This window comes from Haemaphysalis longicornis, unplaced genomic scaffold (genome assembly GCF_048455015.1).
Source record: "Haemaphysalis longicornis isolate Haplotype H1 unplaced genomic scaffold, Haemaphysalis longicornis Haplotype H1 scaffold_9, whole genome shotgun sequence".
NCBI lineage: Eukaryota > Metazoa > Arthropoda > Arachnida > Ixodida > Ixodidae > Haemaphysalis > Haemaphysalis longicornis.
This window is the reverse complement of record NW_027526460.1, coordinates 144,795,630-144,811,091: the sequence shown is the minus strand read 5'-3', so window position 1 is coordinate 144,811,091 and position 15,462 is coordinate 144,795,630. Positions and strand designations below refer to the sequence as shown.

At 46.2% G+C, this 15,462-nt stretch overlaps 1 protein-coding gene across 6 annotated transcripts in view; it reads right to left on the bottom strand.

The window, feature by feature from the left end:
- Window positions 1-15,462, bottom strand: part of LOC144153655 (complement C2-like) — a 146,472-nt gene that overhangs the window by 87,754 nt on the left and 43,256 nt on the right. For all 6 annotated transcript variants that reach the window (XM_077685317.1, XM_077685315.1, XM_077685316.1 and 3 more), the window contains exon 7: window positions 5,778-5,966. In XM_077685317.1, the coding sequence (XP_077541443.1) occupies window positions 5,778-5,966 (189 nt within the window). The remainder of the gene's footprint in view (window positions 1-5,777; window positions 5,967-15,462) is intronic.

Below are 15,462 nucleotides of genomic sequence, written 5' to 3'. Positions count from 1 at the left end.
TGCAAAACGAGACGGTCTAATATCTAAAATGGGTAAGTATTAGCTTTCGGGAATTCATTAATGAACAGAAAGTCGGCCGGAGTGCACCATCATCAAATGCGCGTCGAGGCAGTCTACCGTTACCGCTTCTCTAACTTTGCACCACTCTGAAAGAAGTGGGACCTGGGGCCTCGACAGGCCCATGGGACCTGGGGCCTCCACAAAAGGCAAGTAGTTATGCACAATATCGCGTTTTGGTAGAATGCGTTCAATAACTAGTTTCTTGCTGCAAATATGCTCATTTCCTTCTAAAGCTCAAAGGTTTCACACCTGTTCAGAATACAAAGAAAATAGACGCTCTTTATTTTGTATACCGCTGGCGCTCTCTTAAAAATAAATTAACCTCACTCCGATGACAACCACTGATTTTCTATTTTACCGGCAGATGGAATTGTCATTTTCGCCAACATTGCTCGTTTTTGCATTTTCAAAGGTTTTCTGCGTCTGCTTATTGCCTTTTGTGGTCTTAGTTCTCAAACCTGACATGCCGCGTAAGCTTAGACTTGGGCTATGCAAAGTTTAGGGATACGTGGTCCGTGGATTCGGTGATCCCTGTACCTCACAGCGTCATAAAATTCCAAAACATTTACCGTAATGTAGTACGTTGAAACAAAAACACTACGCTGGCAACGGTTTGTGTGTTTGAATTCTTTTTCAGCCGCACTTCCCTAAAGATGGATAAATGAGTTTGTAGATAACAGGCTGAGGAACCGGTTCGGTGTGGTCGCCTACATTCATTGAAGGTGTGAACATATATTGAAGGTGAACATATATACATTGAAGGTGAACATATATTCATTGGAGGTGAACATATATACAGTGACTATAAAGAGTGACTATAAACAGTATTCAAAATACATACTGAGCAGCGGTTGGCAAAATAGTAAACTTACGAATACACGATGAAGAAAGAGGAAAGATATTTATCGTTATAACAACATCATGAGTTAAGCGTAAAGATGCTGCGTAGATGGGTAATAGGAATGGTAGAAATGTCTTGAAAATTATTTAGTAAAAACGGCAATCTGTATCGCAACATTTGCTCTCCATAATTTGTTCTGCATTTGTTTACTTTCCGGGTTTCAGAATTGCGAGTAGAATATATCGAGGACAGCTTTTCTAGACCAGCTAGTTTATTTAGTGAACCGTTATTTACTACCGCTTGTTTGTAACATCGGCGAAGTTTATAACTGTAAATAGAATCCAAGCAAATAACATTGTGCATTTAAATAGTTCCCGTGTAATAGAAAGATACAGAACCTTACTGACTAGGCGAACAGCTCGTTTTTGTAAAACTGTTACTTTTCCTATATTTTCCCGAGTTGTGGTAGCCGAAATTAGTACGCTGTAGTTAAGCATAGAGCTGAAAATACAGTTGTAAAGTATAAAGTTAACTGAGATTAAAAAAGAACAAAAAGAACAGCGCATAAGACCAGTGGCCAGGGATAATTTCTGGAATATATAGTCATTGTGTTTACCCCATGACATGGTTTTTTCAAAATATACACCTAGAGTTTTGAAACATTTAACAAATTCAACTGGAGTCTGATTGATTACAATAGGTGCAACCGCGCTAATTTTAGGACGTGGATAAAAAGTACTGCTTTTGTTTTGCTCGTGTTCAGTTTTAAAATATTGTTGGATGCCCACCTGCTATTACAAGCAAGAGTTATTTGTGCAAGTTGTGAAATAAAATACCTGAGCAACCGCAAAAAAATAAACTTTTGTCATCAGAATATATTATGTATTTAACTCTTTCATCGATATTAATAACCTCGTTGACGTACTAAATGAAAAGAAACGGACCAAAATGCTACCCTGTGGCACGCTACACTTAACTGGTTTAGTTGTTGAAACGTCTACTCCAATTTCAACGAGCTGTGATCGATGGCATAGACAAGATGATATTAGAGAATGAGCTTTCCCGCGAAATCCATATCGATGTAGCTTATGAAAAAGAATATCGTGATTGACGTCATCAAATGCATTTGTAAGGTCAAGGAAAATACCTAGAATAACATTGTTCTTTTCAAAATTGCCCAGGATAAACTATTTTTGATCGAGCAGTGCTAATTCAGTTGATCTGTTGTCCCTGAAACCGTACACAGCGGGGGAAATGATATAGTGATCCGAAGGTGATGGTAAGCGTTTCAGCAAAATTTTTTCTATAACTTTAGATAAAATAGGCAAAATAAAAATAGGGCGGTAGTTTGAGAAATAATTGGGACCGCCCTTTTTAAATAGTACTACAACTTTAGCCAACTGCATTTTCCACAGAAAAACTCCAGTTGAGAAGCATAAGTTAAAAAGCAGTGTTAGACATTTCGCTAATAAATCAAAGACAAACTTTAAGGGCTTCAGCTGGAAACCGTTCCCGTCGGAGGAACTGGTGTTGCTTAGAGACATAAACGCAGCGATGACTTGATTCTCAGCAACGGAATCAAGAAAAATGGGGTTCTCTGTGGAGCAATTTAGGTATCCTAATTGTCAGTATTGAAACAGTTTGAACGGAAAGAAAAAAATCATTGAAAGCATTTTCTGAGGCTTCTCTTTCTAGTTTTTTACCGTCTTTTATAAGTTTTTTGACTGGAGTAAAGGGCTAGGTTGTCAAAATGCATGATAAGAAATGAGATGTAAAAATCAAGATGGATGATAAGAAATGAGATGTAAAAATTTGACGTCCGTGAGGAACTCAAAAACACGTTTCACCGAAAACACTGGTTCGTCTCCTAAGAAGTACGGCGGGTGTTGTGGAATGTGTTGTATGTATAGTTGTGGGAAGTGTTTGCGTCTTGTTGTGTCAAGTGTCTTGCAGTGAATCAGTATGTGGATTAGGGATAGGCCCTCCCCACACCCGCTGCACAGGCATATGCACTCCCACTTGCACATCCAGTGAAAAGGTGGGAGTGTGTTGCATGCGTGTGGCCCATCCGTAACCTTGCTAAGGCAACCTCTGTGTGTCTGTTAAGGGAATCGGTTGGGTATCGTTCCAAGTGTGGTTTTAAAATGTGTAGTTTGTTGTCTACCTGTTTACTCCAAAGTTTTTGTCATGTTTTACGTAGTTGTTGTTTTATTCTGAGGCTGCTGCTGAAGGAAGATGCTGTTGCTACCACTGCCCCACAACAAAGGTGCTATGCTTTGTATTTCATCCTGACAGGTGCGTGTAAAGCAAGCAGCGTGCAGATCATCTTGAATTGTTTAAAAAATAGTCCACAGTGGGGGGCCTTCGCGGGTCATTCCCATTGGCGTTTGTAATGCGCGATCGTTCTTGCAGGGGTGCTACAGCCAAAATAGAAATTGGAGCAATTTGTGGAGCAGGAAAATTTTGCTTTTGGAGCAGATAAACCCAAATTTGGAGCAGATTACGGGAAGAAATACCTCCATTTTGGAGCACAAAATTTCAAATTTGGAGCAGTTTAACAAAAAAATTTACTTTTTTAGTGCAAAACAAAGAATGCAAGGTATTCAACATCAGCACAATCGTGCTTTAGTGTCAGTGGACACTAAATGTGCTTGACAAAAATGACCAACGAATTCTGCAGGAAACTGCAAGGCCTGGTGAATTTGTACCAACCTGGAAAGCATGTTGATTCAAGTGCTTAGTGTGTTTACAGGACCAAGCAAAGCAACAAAAAATAGTAGTGCACCTGCCAACATTTTATTTGTACTTCGAAATGCCATAAGATGACCTAAATAGCAATTAAACAGCCGAGAACACTAGCGCAAACATGATAACACACAGCTTTCACACCTACTAACAAGACAAAAACAAGTGATCTTGCATATGGCAAGAAGCTCATAAAACTTGAATAATAGAGACATGACAACTTGACTAGTCCAATCACTCAACTTGACTAGTTCAGACACCATTCAACTTGACTAGTCTAGACACCACACATCAATGCTTTCTTTTTTTAGAAATCTCTTCGAGCTCACTGAGCTTTTTAAGCGCAATCTCCAGGCTGGCGTTCCCCTTTGCCAACAGTACATGGCCACTTGACACTTTATTCATGTCTTTTTTCTTGACACCTGCGTTGATTATTTCTTCTGCACTCGTGAGCAATGCCTTGCTGGCTGCCACTTGGTCCTCTAAAGCAGCTTTTGCTGCTTCGTGAGTGGGCTGCTCTACGACAGGATCTTCCGTTGCCTTGCGCTTGCTCGAGCTTGCCTCGAGGCTCAATCTTTGCGCATACTTAGCCCGAGCTTGCCTCACACTCTTCAGCAGGTCGGGGTTGAGTGGCACCTTAGTTGCGTCCCCGTCATAATGCTGAAGGAAGCTCTTCACTTGGCGCATGCCATTTATGCTGGCAATGCTCAGCGAGCTTCTTCCATCTAACAGGTTCTTGTTTTCGCTGAACCCTCTTTCAGCATCAGCATTGCCATGTGGTAAGGAAAGCAGTGCTTTGATAATCTTAGACAGCAACGGATACTTCAGTTCTCCGGTGGTAGTCTTCAGGCAAAGCACCTTGGCCCAGTACACATCCACCCTTCCTTCCAAGTGCAGGGTGCCTCTGTCCCCATCACACTTAAGCATGTTCCATTCGTCGATCAGCGACGACACTTGATCCCCACATATGACCTGAGGCTGCAGCTGCCCGGCAATGTACCGCAAGGACCGCACCTCCTGTTCAGCATTCTCACATCTTAAGGCAAGGAACTTTGCATGCATAATCACTTTGTTTGTGAGAGGAAGCTTCTGGAGAAGTGCTTTTGCACAAGCGATGTAGAATGCACGAGCCCCAAGGTGGAAAGTTTTTTTCTCTGCAGGGTCCCAGCCTTCCATAGCCTTCTCAGTGTCCATCCCAACTTCCGGGCGCACCTTCCAGAACGCTCCATTATCCAGGTTCAGTTTTGTCAACTCTTCTGCAGTCTTGGTGCAGTACACTTCACTTCTTAAGACACGGCTCAAAACTCGTCGCACCAGTGCCAGGATCTCATCATGAAGGACATGTAGAAGTGGCTCCTGCCTTTGAAACAAGCGCTGAAACCCAGCAAAAAGTTCTGCTGCGTTTTTTAGAAACAACATTTTAGCATACAGAGTCTTGCTGGCAAAAGCTGCAGCGAGCCTGTTGTGCTGAGTCTGGGCATCTGGTTGGCGCACAGCGTGGCTCTTCTCCGCAAAAAAAGACTGCAAAGCAGTGAACTGTTCTAGCACACGGCCTAGCGAATCCTGTAGTGTCAGCCAGCGGTTGGACACATGCCGGAGAAAAACATGAGGAATTAAACCCAAGAGTTTTTGCTGTTCTTTTAGGCTCTCAGAACGCACAGAGGAATGCTTAAAATAGTAGTACACATCTCTGACAAGTTGTTCAACATCAGAGCAAAAGGCATCTAGGCCCTTTGAAAATGCATTGTGCACTTTGTGCAGAGTGCACTCTCCAACGTCGACCAGATTTGGGTTAATTCTTTGTTTCAACTTGGACTTCACACTCTTCATGACGTTAGGGCCATCACTGAAGAAGCAGAGTAATCAGGGCACAAGGAAGGGGAGTGAATTTGTTATTATTATTTGTATTATTATGATAACTTATTTTTAATATTATCGTTTCCAGTACTATCCTCATCACTACTGAAGAAAAGTTCCCAACGCACCCCTTACGGTGCTATAAAAAATCCACCACTGCCTACCACAAAGAACCTATACACCCTGTAGCTCAATTTACTTTGAAAACGTGATAGCGGACATATTTCGCATGAGCCTTTCTACCTTTGCTTACGAGAAGACTATACGCACTTACCTTCGCATTTCGGAAGTCGGCCGAACCATCCACCGTCTCGGCAGGTGGTGCTAAATGCGCCTTGAAGCATGTAACCGGTTTTGCACCTGAAGTTTATTGAAGTTCCTGGGGCAAAAACTGTGTCATTGTTGCCTTCGAATTCATCCACGATGAGGTATGGGTCAGGGTTGAACCGGGTGCAGTTGTATTCTGGGAAAAGTGGAAGTCGGAAACGTCATTGTAAATTCGTTTCTATCACCAATAAAAAGAAGGGATACTTTTAACGACATCTTAAATAGCATTGCTCAAATCCTCTGTGAATCCTCTGCAACACTTTAATTGCATGTGTTTCAACACTTGCAAAGTGCAATCGTTCAAATAAACGCCATTTTCTAGTGTTCGGGTATTATTACACATCCTAAAGGGGCTGGAAATGAAAAACAAAAACCAAGGCAGCTCATACTAACGCGCAAGATCTTAAAGGAGCGAAGAAGCTCTACGCAATCTTCACAACCATCACGATGGTTTAAGTTAAGATTCCCACTGATTTGCTTCTTCTTCTCTGCTGCAATGACCTTTATTCCATCCTTGCTGCTATAAGTGTGAGCTCCCTTCATTTTTTGGAAGTGCTAATCATTGGATATCGCCTTGGAGGGGCGCACGCTAAGGCGCGTCTTTCTCGTTCCGAGCAAGTTTTGCCACCATTATTGAGAATGCTGTAATACCTTATTTGCCATTCTCGGCCGATCTCCAAAATTCGTATGTTCGCGTTGCAAACGTGCGCCGATGATGCGGGCGGTCGCCGCGTGGGACGCACACAGGGTCACGTGGCATTCTCTTGATTCTTTTTAACTGCCGGGCGGTCGCCGCAACATTGGCGGATCTGCCTAAGTGGGAATGCTTGGCTTGACGAACGTGAGCAGAGGACGCTGGGCGGTCGTCGCGAGGAACGCACACACGAGCGCTAGGCATTTTCTTGGTTTTGTTACGTGCCAGGCGGCCGCTACGAGGTCCACGCTTACATGCGCACGCTCGGCAATTTCAGAATATTTTTAACTGCGGACATGAGAAATCACGATTTGCTAAAGAGCTGCGCTTTTAAAACATTGTGGTTCAATATAACAGAACGCAATTATATTTTAAAAACTACCCACCACGGTGGCTCAGTGGCTCTGGCGTTCTGCTACTGAGCGCAAGGACGCGGGTTCGATTCGCGGCCGCGGCGGACGCTTTTCTGGAGTAGTCGAAAAGTAAAAATGACCGGCCGTGTTTTTGAGATTTCGCCGCATGATAAAGATCCCCAGGTGGTCCAAATCAATTTGGAGCCCTCCACTACGGCGAGCCTTATCACATTTGTAGCGTCGGCGCGTTAAAGTCCACAACCAGGGGTGCTGTTCCAGTAGGCCCGAGTTTGAGCGAAACTCGGGCCAGGCGGAGCTGTGGTGATAATAATCTCAAGATAATATTTCGGGGCATGTTTAAAATGCATTAAAAATGCGATTCATGCTATTTGCTGACTATTGAGGTGACGTAATCGGGCCAGGGAAGCACGCACCAAGGCTGCGCCACTAGGGCGTGGCGCATCTTTCAGTGCTTTCTCTCGCTCCACTGGTGGTTACTGGGGGCACGCAAATCAAATTACTTCATTTTATTGTACTTTTACTTTATTAATCTGTGTTTCACTGCAAATTCCATTTTATTTTTTATTTCATGCGTTCATATGAGCTTTCTGTTTGATATTTTTGTCCTAAGAAGTAGTTTCTGCCGTTAGTTGCACACAGTGCAATCACGTGGCTATGGCCGACTGGCAAAAAAAGAAAGAGGGTGATGAAAGCGCACCACATTCAAAACAGTTGCTGCTCGTAATACGTAATCGAAATCCTCCGATTTTCGACACAAAATTTTCTCGGCGCGATCCACTCTGCTTACGTGCTGTTAAGGCGAGACCCTGGTGAGTCGTATTAGCAACTTCTTTTTTATTTATTGTACTTGCGCCTTTTTTGTTGCTTTCGTTTCTTTTTCTTTTGGCACGGATTTCTTTAAACGACTTTTTTTTCTGCTGTTGCGTGTTTGCGTCAGTTTATTCTCTTTTATCTGTTCGCCTTAGCGTACAAGCAGACTGGAACATGCCACAGCCTCCCAAGAATCGGCGCTCTGCGAGGGTGATGTGCACCTGTCCTACTCACGTGACATCCCGTTCAGGCTTCACGCTGCACGCACTATTCTAAAACTGTTACTTTTCGAATCCACAGTGTTACGAATTTCGCGAACCGGGTACGCTAGTTCTTCAAAGGTCCGAATCCCGGGCCAATTCCCCAAGTGGCCGTGTGTTACGAAGGAAGGAATAGCAACAAGGAAAACGACTTGTCAGGTTTGTTGGCTTGATTTCATTTTGCTATTCACCGCTCTTGTTCGAAGAAGCTCTGCACAGTCGTTTTTTTCTTTCGTAGACTTCAATCGCTTCGCAACCCTCTCTTCCTTCGCGCCCTTGCCACTCCCGCTTACCCTCCCTCTGGTGTCACGCGGTTGCTTTAATTCTTAGCTCTCCACTTTACTCGCTTCCCTTGCTCTGCTTCCTACTACACGACGGGGACGCTGAGCAAAACCCGTTGAAAGGTGTTAAGATCGCCTCTCACAATAGCCGCGAGCTGTTCACTGTATTGTAGAAAGGATAATGAAAATATGCAACAGGCCATCAAGCTATCGGGGAATTCGCCGTACCAGCATTGACCATGTGGAAGAGGAAGGCAGGATTATGTCCAATCGAGACACGGGGATATGCGCCAAAGATGTACCAGGGGAAGAAGATCGATGAACCCCATAAGGTGCATGCGCGAGAAACGAGCTGGGTTATCTCAGCGCTCGGACCTGTGTTCCTATCGGCTTCACCCCTGCGAATACACCACGTCAGCCGACTATCGGTGCGTCGGCTGTCTCCTTGACAGCATATGTAATACGTATAAGATATCCTGTCAGTAACGTTTTCACAAGAAATGCGCGCTACGCAACCCGTCGAGGGAGACTGTCCGCCGAGCTTAAGATAAACAAAACCCACGGTCATGCAACGCTTTGTTCGAAACTGCTTTGCGAGCAGACGATAACTGAAGCGCACGCTCCGGCTGCAGACGGATAGACGTGCGATAGGAACCTGTGGAAGCTATGTCCGCCAAACCACCTAAAAGAATGGCGAGGTCTGCAAAACAAGTCTCCAATGATTATATTGCGCACACACCCGTCGACAGTCGACTGGTGACGGTCGATGGTGCGGTCGCCACCAACGCTTCTGTAAAAGCTGCCCGCTGCGTAAAATTGATGATTGATTGTAGGGTTTAACGCGCCGACGCAACGCAGGCGATGAGGCGCGCGGTAGTGGAGGGCTCCGAATTAATTTTGACCATCTGGGGATTTTTAACGTGCGCCAAAATCTCGTACACACGGGCGTTTTTGCTTTTCGTCTCCATCAGAAAAGCGGCCGCCGCGGCCGGGAATCGAACCCACGACCTCGTGCTCAGCAGCGCAACGCCTTAGCCACTGAGCCACCGCGGCGGGTGCCCGCTGCGTAAAAGTGCAGCGCACACTACACTTGCTCCTCGATTGTCATGGAGCTAAATCCGCCTCTAAGTCATCGCAAACAGGGGTCTGTCGCCAAATGACTGCACAACCAATGCAAAGCCCTTTTCTAGAGAAAGAAACGGGCTCGAAATTCCTATTTCGTTTAAAAGACCAGTCGGGGAAGAAATATGCGTGCTACGGAGATCATAAATATAAACCACGCCGCAGCAGCGGTCACCACGGGCGTTCCGCGTTCAACTCGGCCGTGAAAAACCATGCCCGAGCTTCCTCCGAGTTCTAATGCAGTGAAACACATCCACACCCTTCGGGGGCGCGGCGCAACAACCGAAGCCGCACCCACCCATGGCGTCCGCTTTGTGGGGGCGTAGCGTTGTAGTCACTAAGTCGTCAATTGATGCCCCCTATCAGCGACAAGAACTTAGCACAAAACAAAAATGAAGTACCCAGGCCATCGGTAGCTAACGGTGTCACAGTCGTGGGGGTGTTCGGTTCGAACTGGAGGTCAGTATTGTACAAGCCGATGGGAGAGGCAAAAACGACATGATTTTCGTCTGGGAGCATTCTTCATACACCGTGAAAATATAGTCGATGAGTAATGACATAACTTCAATGCCTAAAACGCACTCGCCAATTCTCAAACACGCTCTTCGATTGACACGGGACGATTTGTGATAACCGCCCGCCGTGCACACTCAATCCAAGCCGTAAACAAAAGCCATATTTGATGGTCGGGAGCAGGGCGCGTTCGATTCGTTGCATCAGACCCGCTTGATTACTTGGTTTGCGCTTGCGCAGAGCTGCACTGGGACTGCCTCAGGCCATGTTACAAACACAATTCAGTGGAAGAACAGAACACCGAGAAAAATTGACACAACCTTCCTGCGAGGGAACCCTGAGTTGATGCGAAGCATCTCGGAGGTTCCGAAACGTTCACGAGATTGGGTATCCAAATAACGGAAAATGACCGAACTCCGGACGGCGCAGCAGACTCAACCAAGGAGGTTAAAAAAATTGCAATTTTTTTTAACCTCCTTGGACTCAACCGAAGCAGCAACTCAGCGAGCGGCACGTGGACCGGGTTTATTATATAGAGCATATGCAGTGGAGAGGAGGAGATGAGAGAGGAGATGCGCATGAACGCTTATCGCGCAGCTGCGGTGACGAGTAGCGCGCGTGCTAGTACACAGCTGGAGTGGAGAGAGGGAGGGAAGCAGAAGCACGCGCGCTATCACACAGCGGGGAGAGGGGGAGACGTGCGGCCGGACGACAGAGCCGAGAACAAAAGATGCTTTGCATCTAAGACGGAACGCCCCTTACCGGGCGTGGCCAACAGCCACGCTGGGGATTTCAAAGTTGCAGTGGGGTTACCTAGTTTATGCTCGCGAATGAGTATTCGAGAGCGATTTCAGAGGGAGATGCATGCGGAAGATAGCACACGCCGTACTTTATCAACGTAAGGGACCCTCAAACACAACGCGTTGAATATGCCAGGCGTACTGCGTCGATTCTGGTGGTTTGCTCAAGATGTATCGAATGTTCCACTACCACTACTTTCATAACCCAAGCAGCTGGAGACTCACGAGTAGGCGAAACTCGGGCCTTCTGGAATAGCGCCCCAGATCTATAGTTTAAACACTTGCAAATTTCATTCTACAGCGGCACAATTGCGGCAGCAGTGACACAGAAAAAAAAACACTGCAAACATAAATGTCAGCGTGACCTGCTCCTTAGCTTTCAAGTGATACGATGAAATAGAACTAGAACGAAATGTTAACCATTATAAGATAGCCGTCAACACCAGTACTCAGGTTGGTATTCTAGGCGCCTCACCAGTGCACCTCAAATTTAAGTGACATGAATAATGAAGCCAAGCTAGCAACGTCAATTGCGGTGTATTAAAGTGAATTAAGGGGATTTTTAACGAACTAAGAATCCATTAAAGTGGATCACTTAACAGCGAATCGTATGAATGACTAAGCGACCGACTAAGCAAAATATTTGGGATTACTACTTTTATTAACTAAGCCCGTTATGCCATAGAAATAAAGAAATAACTAGCGTAGCTAATTAACAACGGGGAATATTAAATTTTGTTAAGGTGGATGATGAAGCGAATTGTTCTGTACGTGAATATAATGGGTGCCGTTAAAATAGTCATGCCTGAAGTCGAAGAAAGATATTTCAACGTTGAAGCTAATTGGCAAAAGTAGAACGTATCACAAAGCAAATCACTTGGTTCCTTTAATGTAGCCCCATTGAGGCTTTCGTCCTGAAGTCGTCTTAAAGGGGCACTGACACAAAAATTTTGCATCTTGTTTTTTTTTGTGGCGATAAGTAGCTAGTGACCTACTTATAACCTGTAGAAACCTCATTTGCTTCAGCGTGCGACGGTTGTTTCATTAGAGGAATTTTCAATGCGGCCAGTCGCAGTTTCGGTTTCAGCGAGTGCCGCGAAACGATGGATTTTGTGTGAACAAAGCTGACCACGTGACCGTCGGAGGGATATCACTGAGCAGAGCCGCTGTAGCACTGTCGAATCCGCATCGACGGCAGTTTCTGCGAATGCCCCCACGTACTGATCTCGTGAGGCGCTAAATTAAAAAGCGACCGTGGATGTAACGCAGTCGCTGCGAGTGCAAATGCTACCGCGGCTAAAGAACGACGCGCAATGCTCGAGACGGTGGGTGGCAAGACGCGCGCTGGGAGCAGCCGGCCGGTCTGCCTACAGGTCCGCCTACGGATGTGTTCGGCTTAGCACTGCGGCGGATATTCGAGCGCCGCTCTCGTAAGCGGTGCAGATGACAATTTTTAATGCAACCCGCCATCGCATCATTAACTCCTTTCTCATGTAAGCCACCATGGTCGGGACTTGGGGACAATTTCGTGCAGCGGTAACAAGCTATCACTCGAGCTACCTGCGCCGGCCTGGGCCACTTCGCGGCCGTGGCCGCCGCCTGCACAGCGACCGTGCGGCTAGCTCAGTGGGCTTTTCGTGCCTCCGGCGCGTTTTCGCATCCAATGGTAATAAACAGTAATGGAAACAAAGTGCCTGGAATCTCTGTAGAACTTTGGTCGCGGCCAGCTGCCCGATTAGCTGACGAAATCACGGCGCCTCCGCCGCCAACGATCGGGTCGTTCGTTCTCGAGAGCAGAAGCTCCGCCCTCCGGCCCTCCGATTGGAGCGGCGAGCTGGGCGAGCCGGCGAAAAACGCCGGCAGTGCGGAAGCGGCCAACACAAACTCGTGACGTGTTTGGATGTTGTTTATTTACACCATATCCTCGGGATGTCGATTGCGCGTGGTCCTCTGCTGGCTGCTCGGTTGCGTTTCGCACACTTTAAAATTGATTTTAAATATGTTCTAGGCTGTATTCGCCGCTGATATTTTGCAGATGATGTATATGTGTTCCCACTAATCTATCTCCGAAGTTATCTCGCCTTCAAAATTTTGTGTCAGTGCCCCTTTAAGGACTGTGTAAGAAACCCTGCATATTTTTTGTGATTTCGATAGTCGCTCCTCTTGTGTGTATCATTGCAGTTTTACTTGAGAATTCGAACATATGGCCTTCTGAATTTCACCCCAGCTGTAAATGCGGCCCAGAGTAAAAGGAGGCCGCGAAGGACGCGAAGCTGGCTCGGTGCTGTCATGGCCCACATCACGTAAGTATATAGCTTCACATTTAGCCATGATTCCTAACATTTGCTCTGCCACAGCGCAACATTTTCTGTCGAGGTTGAGGCGTTCATCCCCATTCGAGGCCTCCAGCATCCTGAAGCGTTTTCTTGGCTCCTGAAGAGTTTTCCTGCGGCTTCTTGAATCGCGTCTTCTCGCTGCAGACCCGGCGCTGGATGGTCCAGCCCTGTCTCCCCAGCGGAGGAGTCAGTGAGTGAGCACACTTCATTTCCCCAGTTTCCGCCGCCCAATACATCGTTGCGTCTCCGAAAGCCTTCGACGTTACTCAGCTGCTTGACGGTTGTCCATGTTTTAGTCTGTGGTTGCAATGCAGCGCTCATTACCTTCATCCGTGGCCGCAGGTGTCTCTCTCTCTTTATTGTCATTTCATTTTTCATTGCATCCACACTCGCCTACCCCATGCGGCGTCGACAGAGGAAGGTCAGCCTCGAGGGCTGTGAGGGGGGATGGCGCATATCACAAGTAGGGGCACCTTCCAGTGTACATGGCTTGAGTGGGTTTTTTGATTGCCGACATCATGCAAATATATCGACTAACATTCAGCCATTTTTCTGTAATGTATACTGCCGGCGCTTAACAATATGTATATATTGTGAAAATAAAACTGACTTGATTTCAATTTAATAAGATTTGTAGGTTTTTGCATTCCCTTTTATTGAGAACGATGTAGGAAGTGCTCAAGATTATGAGGCCTCGCGCCAAGCCTGAAGACCTGTGGCTCGGCTCAAAAGGAGCCAATATTGTGAATCTTTAAGTTTGCGTAACATGCCATCAATGCTGTTGGCTTGAACGTGACGCTACCTATTTTGCTTTCATTCCTGCAGTATGACATGAAGGAGCTTGAAAAGCGCAGCTCTGTGACCTCCCATGTAAGCCAATCCTTATCTGAGAAGCTGTGCCAAACTGTTTCTCAGTACGTATCGGTCAACACAAGATTGCTCTTGATTACTGCCGTTACTTGCCCTGCCATAGTGTGCATCAAAAGGTGAGAGTGGCCCTCTAGCGTGGAATCTGTTGTGCTAGCGTCCCTTGTGGTCGAATGGGATGCACGCCTGCAAGAAACAAGTAGCAAGAAACAATGGAGAAGAGCACGTAAGTGCTCCGGGCGGGCTCGACACCAGGTGGGCTCGACAGTGGTCAAGATGTCGCCTGCCAGGAGCAAACTTTCGCAATTTCTCATGGCGGTCTTGTACAAAAACGAATTCAGCAACCTGATGTCGCTCTACCACACGTTATCGTATGTTGCGAAAAATTATGGGTAGAGGGCTGGGTACGAGGCATACTGCATCTTCCTGCTCGTCTCTGCAACGAGACGCATAGAGGGCGCACACAGTGCTCGTATTTGTTGCGAAAAAGGCTGAAGTCCTCTACCCGCCACCGGAATGCCTGTGAATGGCGTAGTAGGGGCAGATATCATAAGATGGTCTATTGTCGTCACCCTAAAATCCCGACTGTCTCACCAGTTGAGCTCGGTGGAAAACACTTCTCAAAAGTCAAAAAGGCAAGAATTGCAGGTGCATGCTGTACTCTCACTTAGGTACCACGGGTGTCGGAGTGGGCGCGGCGGGCCTTCAAGATATTGAAACAGTAAGATTTTGGGACGGCTTTGTCATAGCACAGGCGGCAACGTAAAGTTGGCTGCAACCGAGACACTCCACAATGGAGACGCTTTCCAGTAGAAGATTGTGAATGCAGAGGTGGGATTCACGTAATCCACCTTAATTAATTGTTGCGTATTATCATGTGTGCAACCAAACGCCCCTATAGAATTGTTGTTCGATAGGCGACGGAAACTAAACTGTTGCCGATGTTTTCACCGAGATTTGGTAGCCACTGCAATACAATGAACTGGCCGTTCACAGTAACGTAGCTCGAAGAATGCTTTAAAAAGTAATGCTTTAAAGAATGCTTTAAAGAGCACAACGAGGTGCATTTCTAGTTCCGTGAGCACGGTCTCTAGCTGTGGAGCTCGTGGTATGGCGCCACAAGGAATAGAATTGTAGTGAACGAAATCTTCTAGTATGACCATCACCCCTGCCTCGCTGCACGACACAACTGAACCATTCGCATACACGAATATCCCGCTGTTGTACCCTTCTGCAGCAACCACGTCAAAACCTGTTTCAGTGATAGTGATGGAAAGTCGGGTTGTTTCCCAGTTCCAGTAACACATAGCGGACTCTCGAGTTGTGGAGTCACCACAACTGGTAGACGAGGGCGCAGCCGCGTACCTCGATGAAATTTTAGCCACGCACTTTCCCTTGTGAAATGTTATGGCTTTAAGTTTCACGCCCTGAGTATAGCAAAATTAATTACAAATTGACGGGTTAGTATATTGAGAGATGGAAAAAAGGCAAATAAGAGAAACATTACAACGGATACGAAAAAGGTGACAAGTAGGTAAAAAGCATGAAGTTCAGACAGAGCGAAAGAAAGGGCCT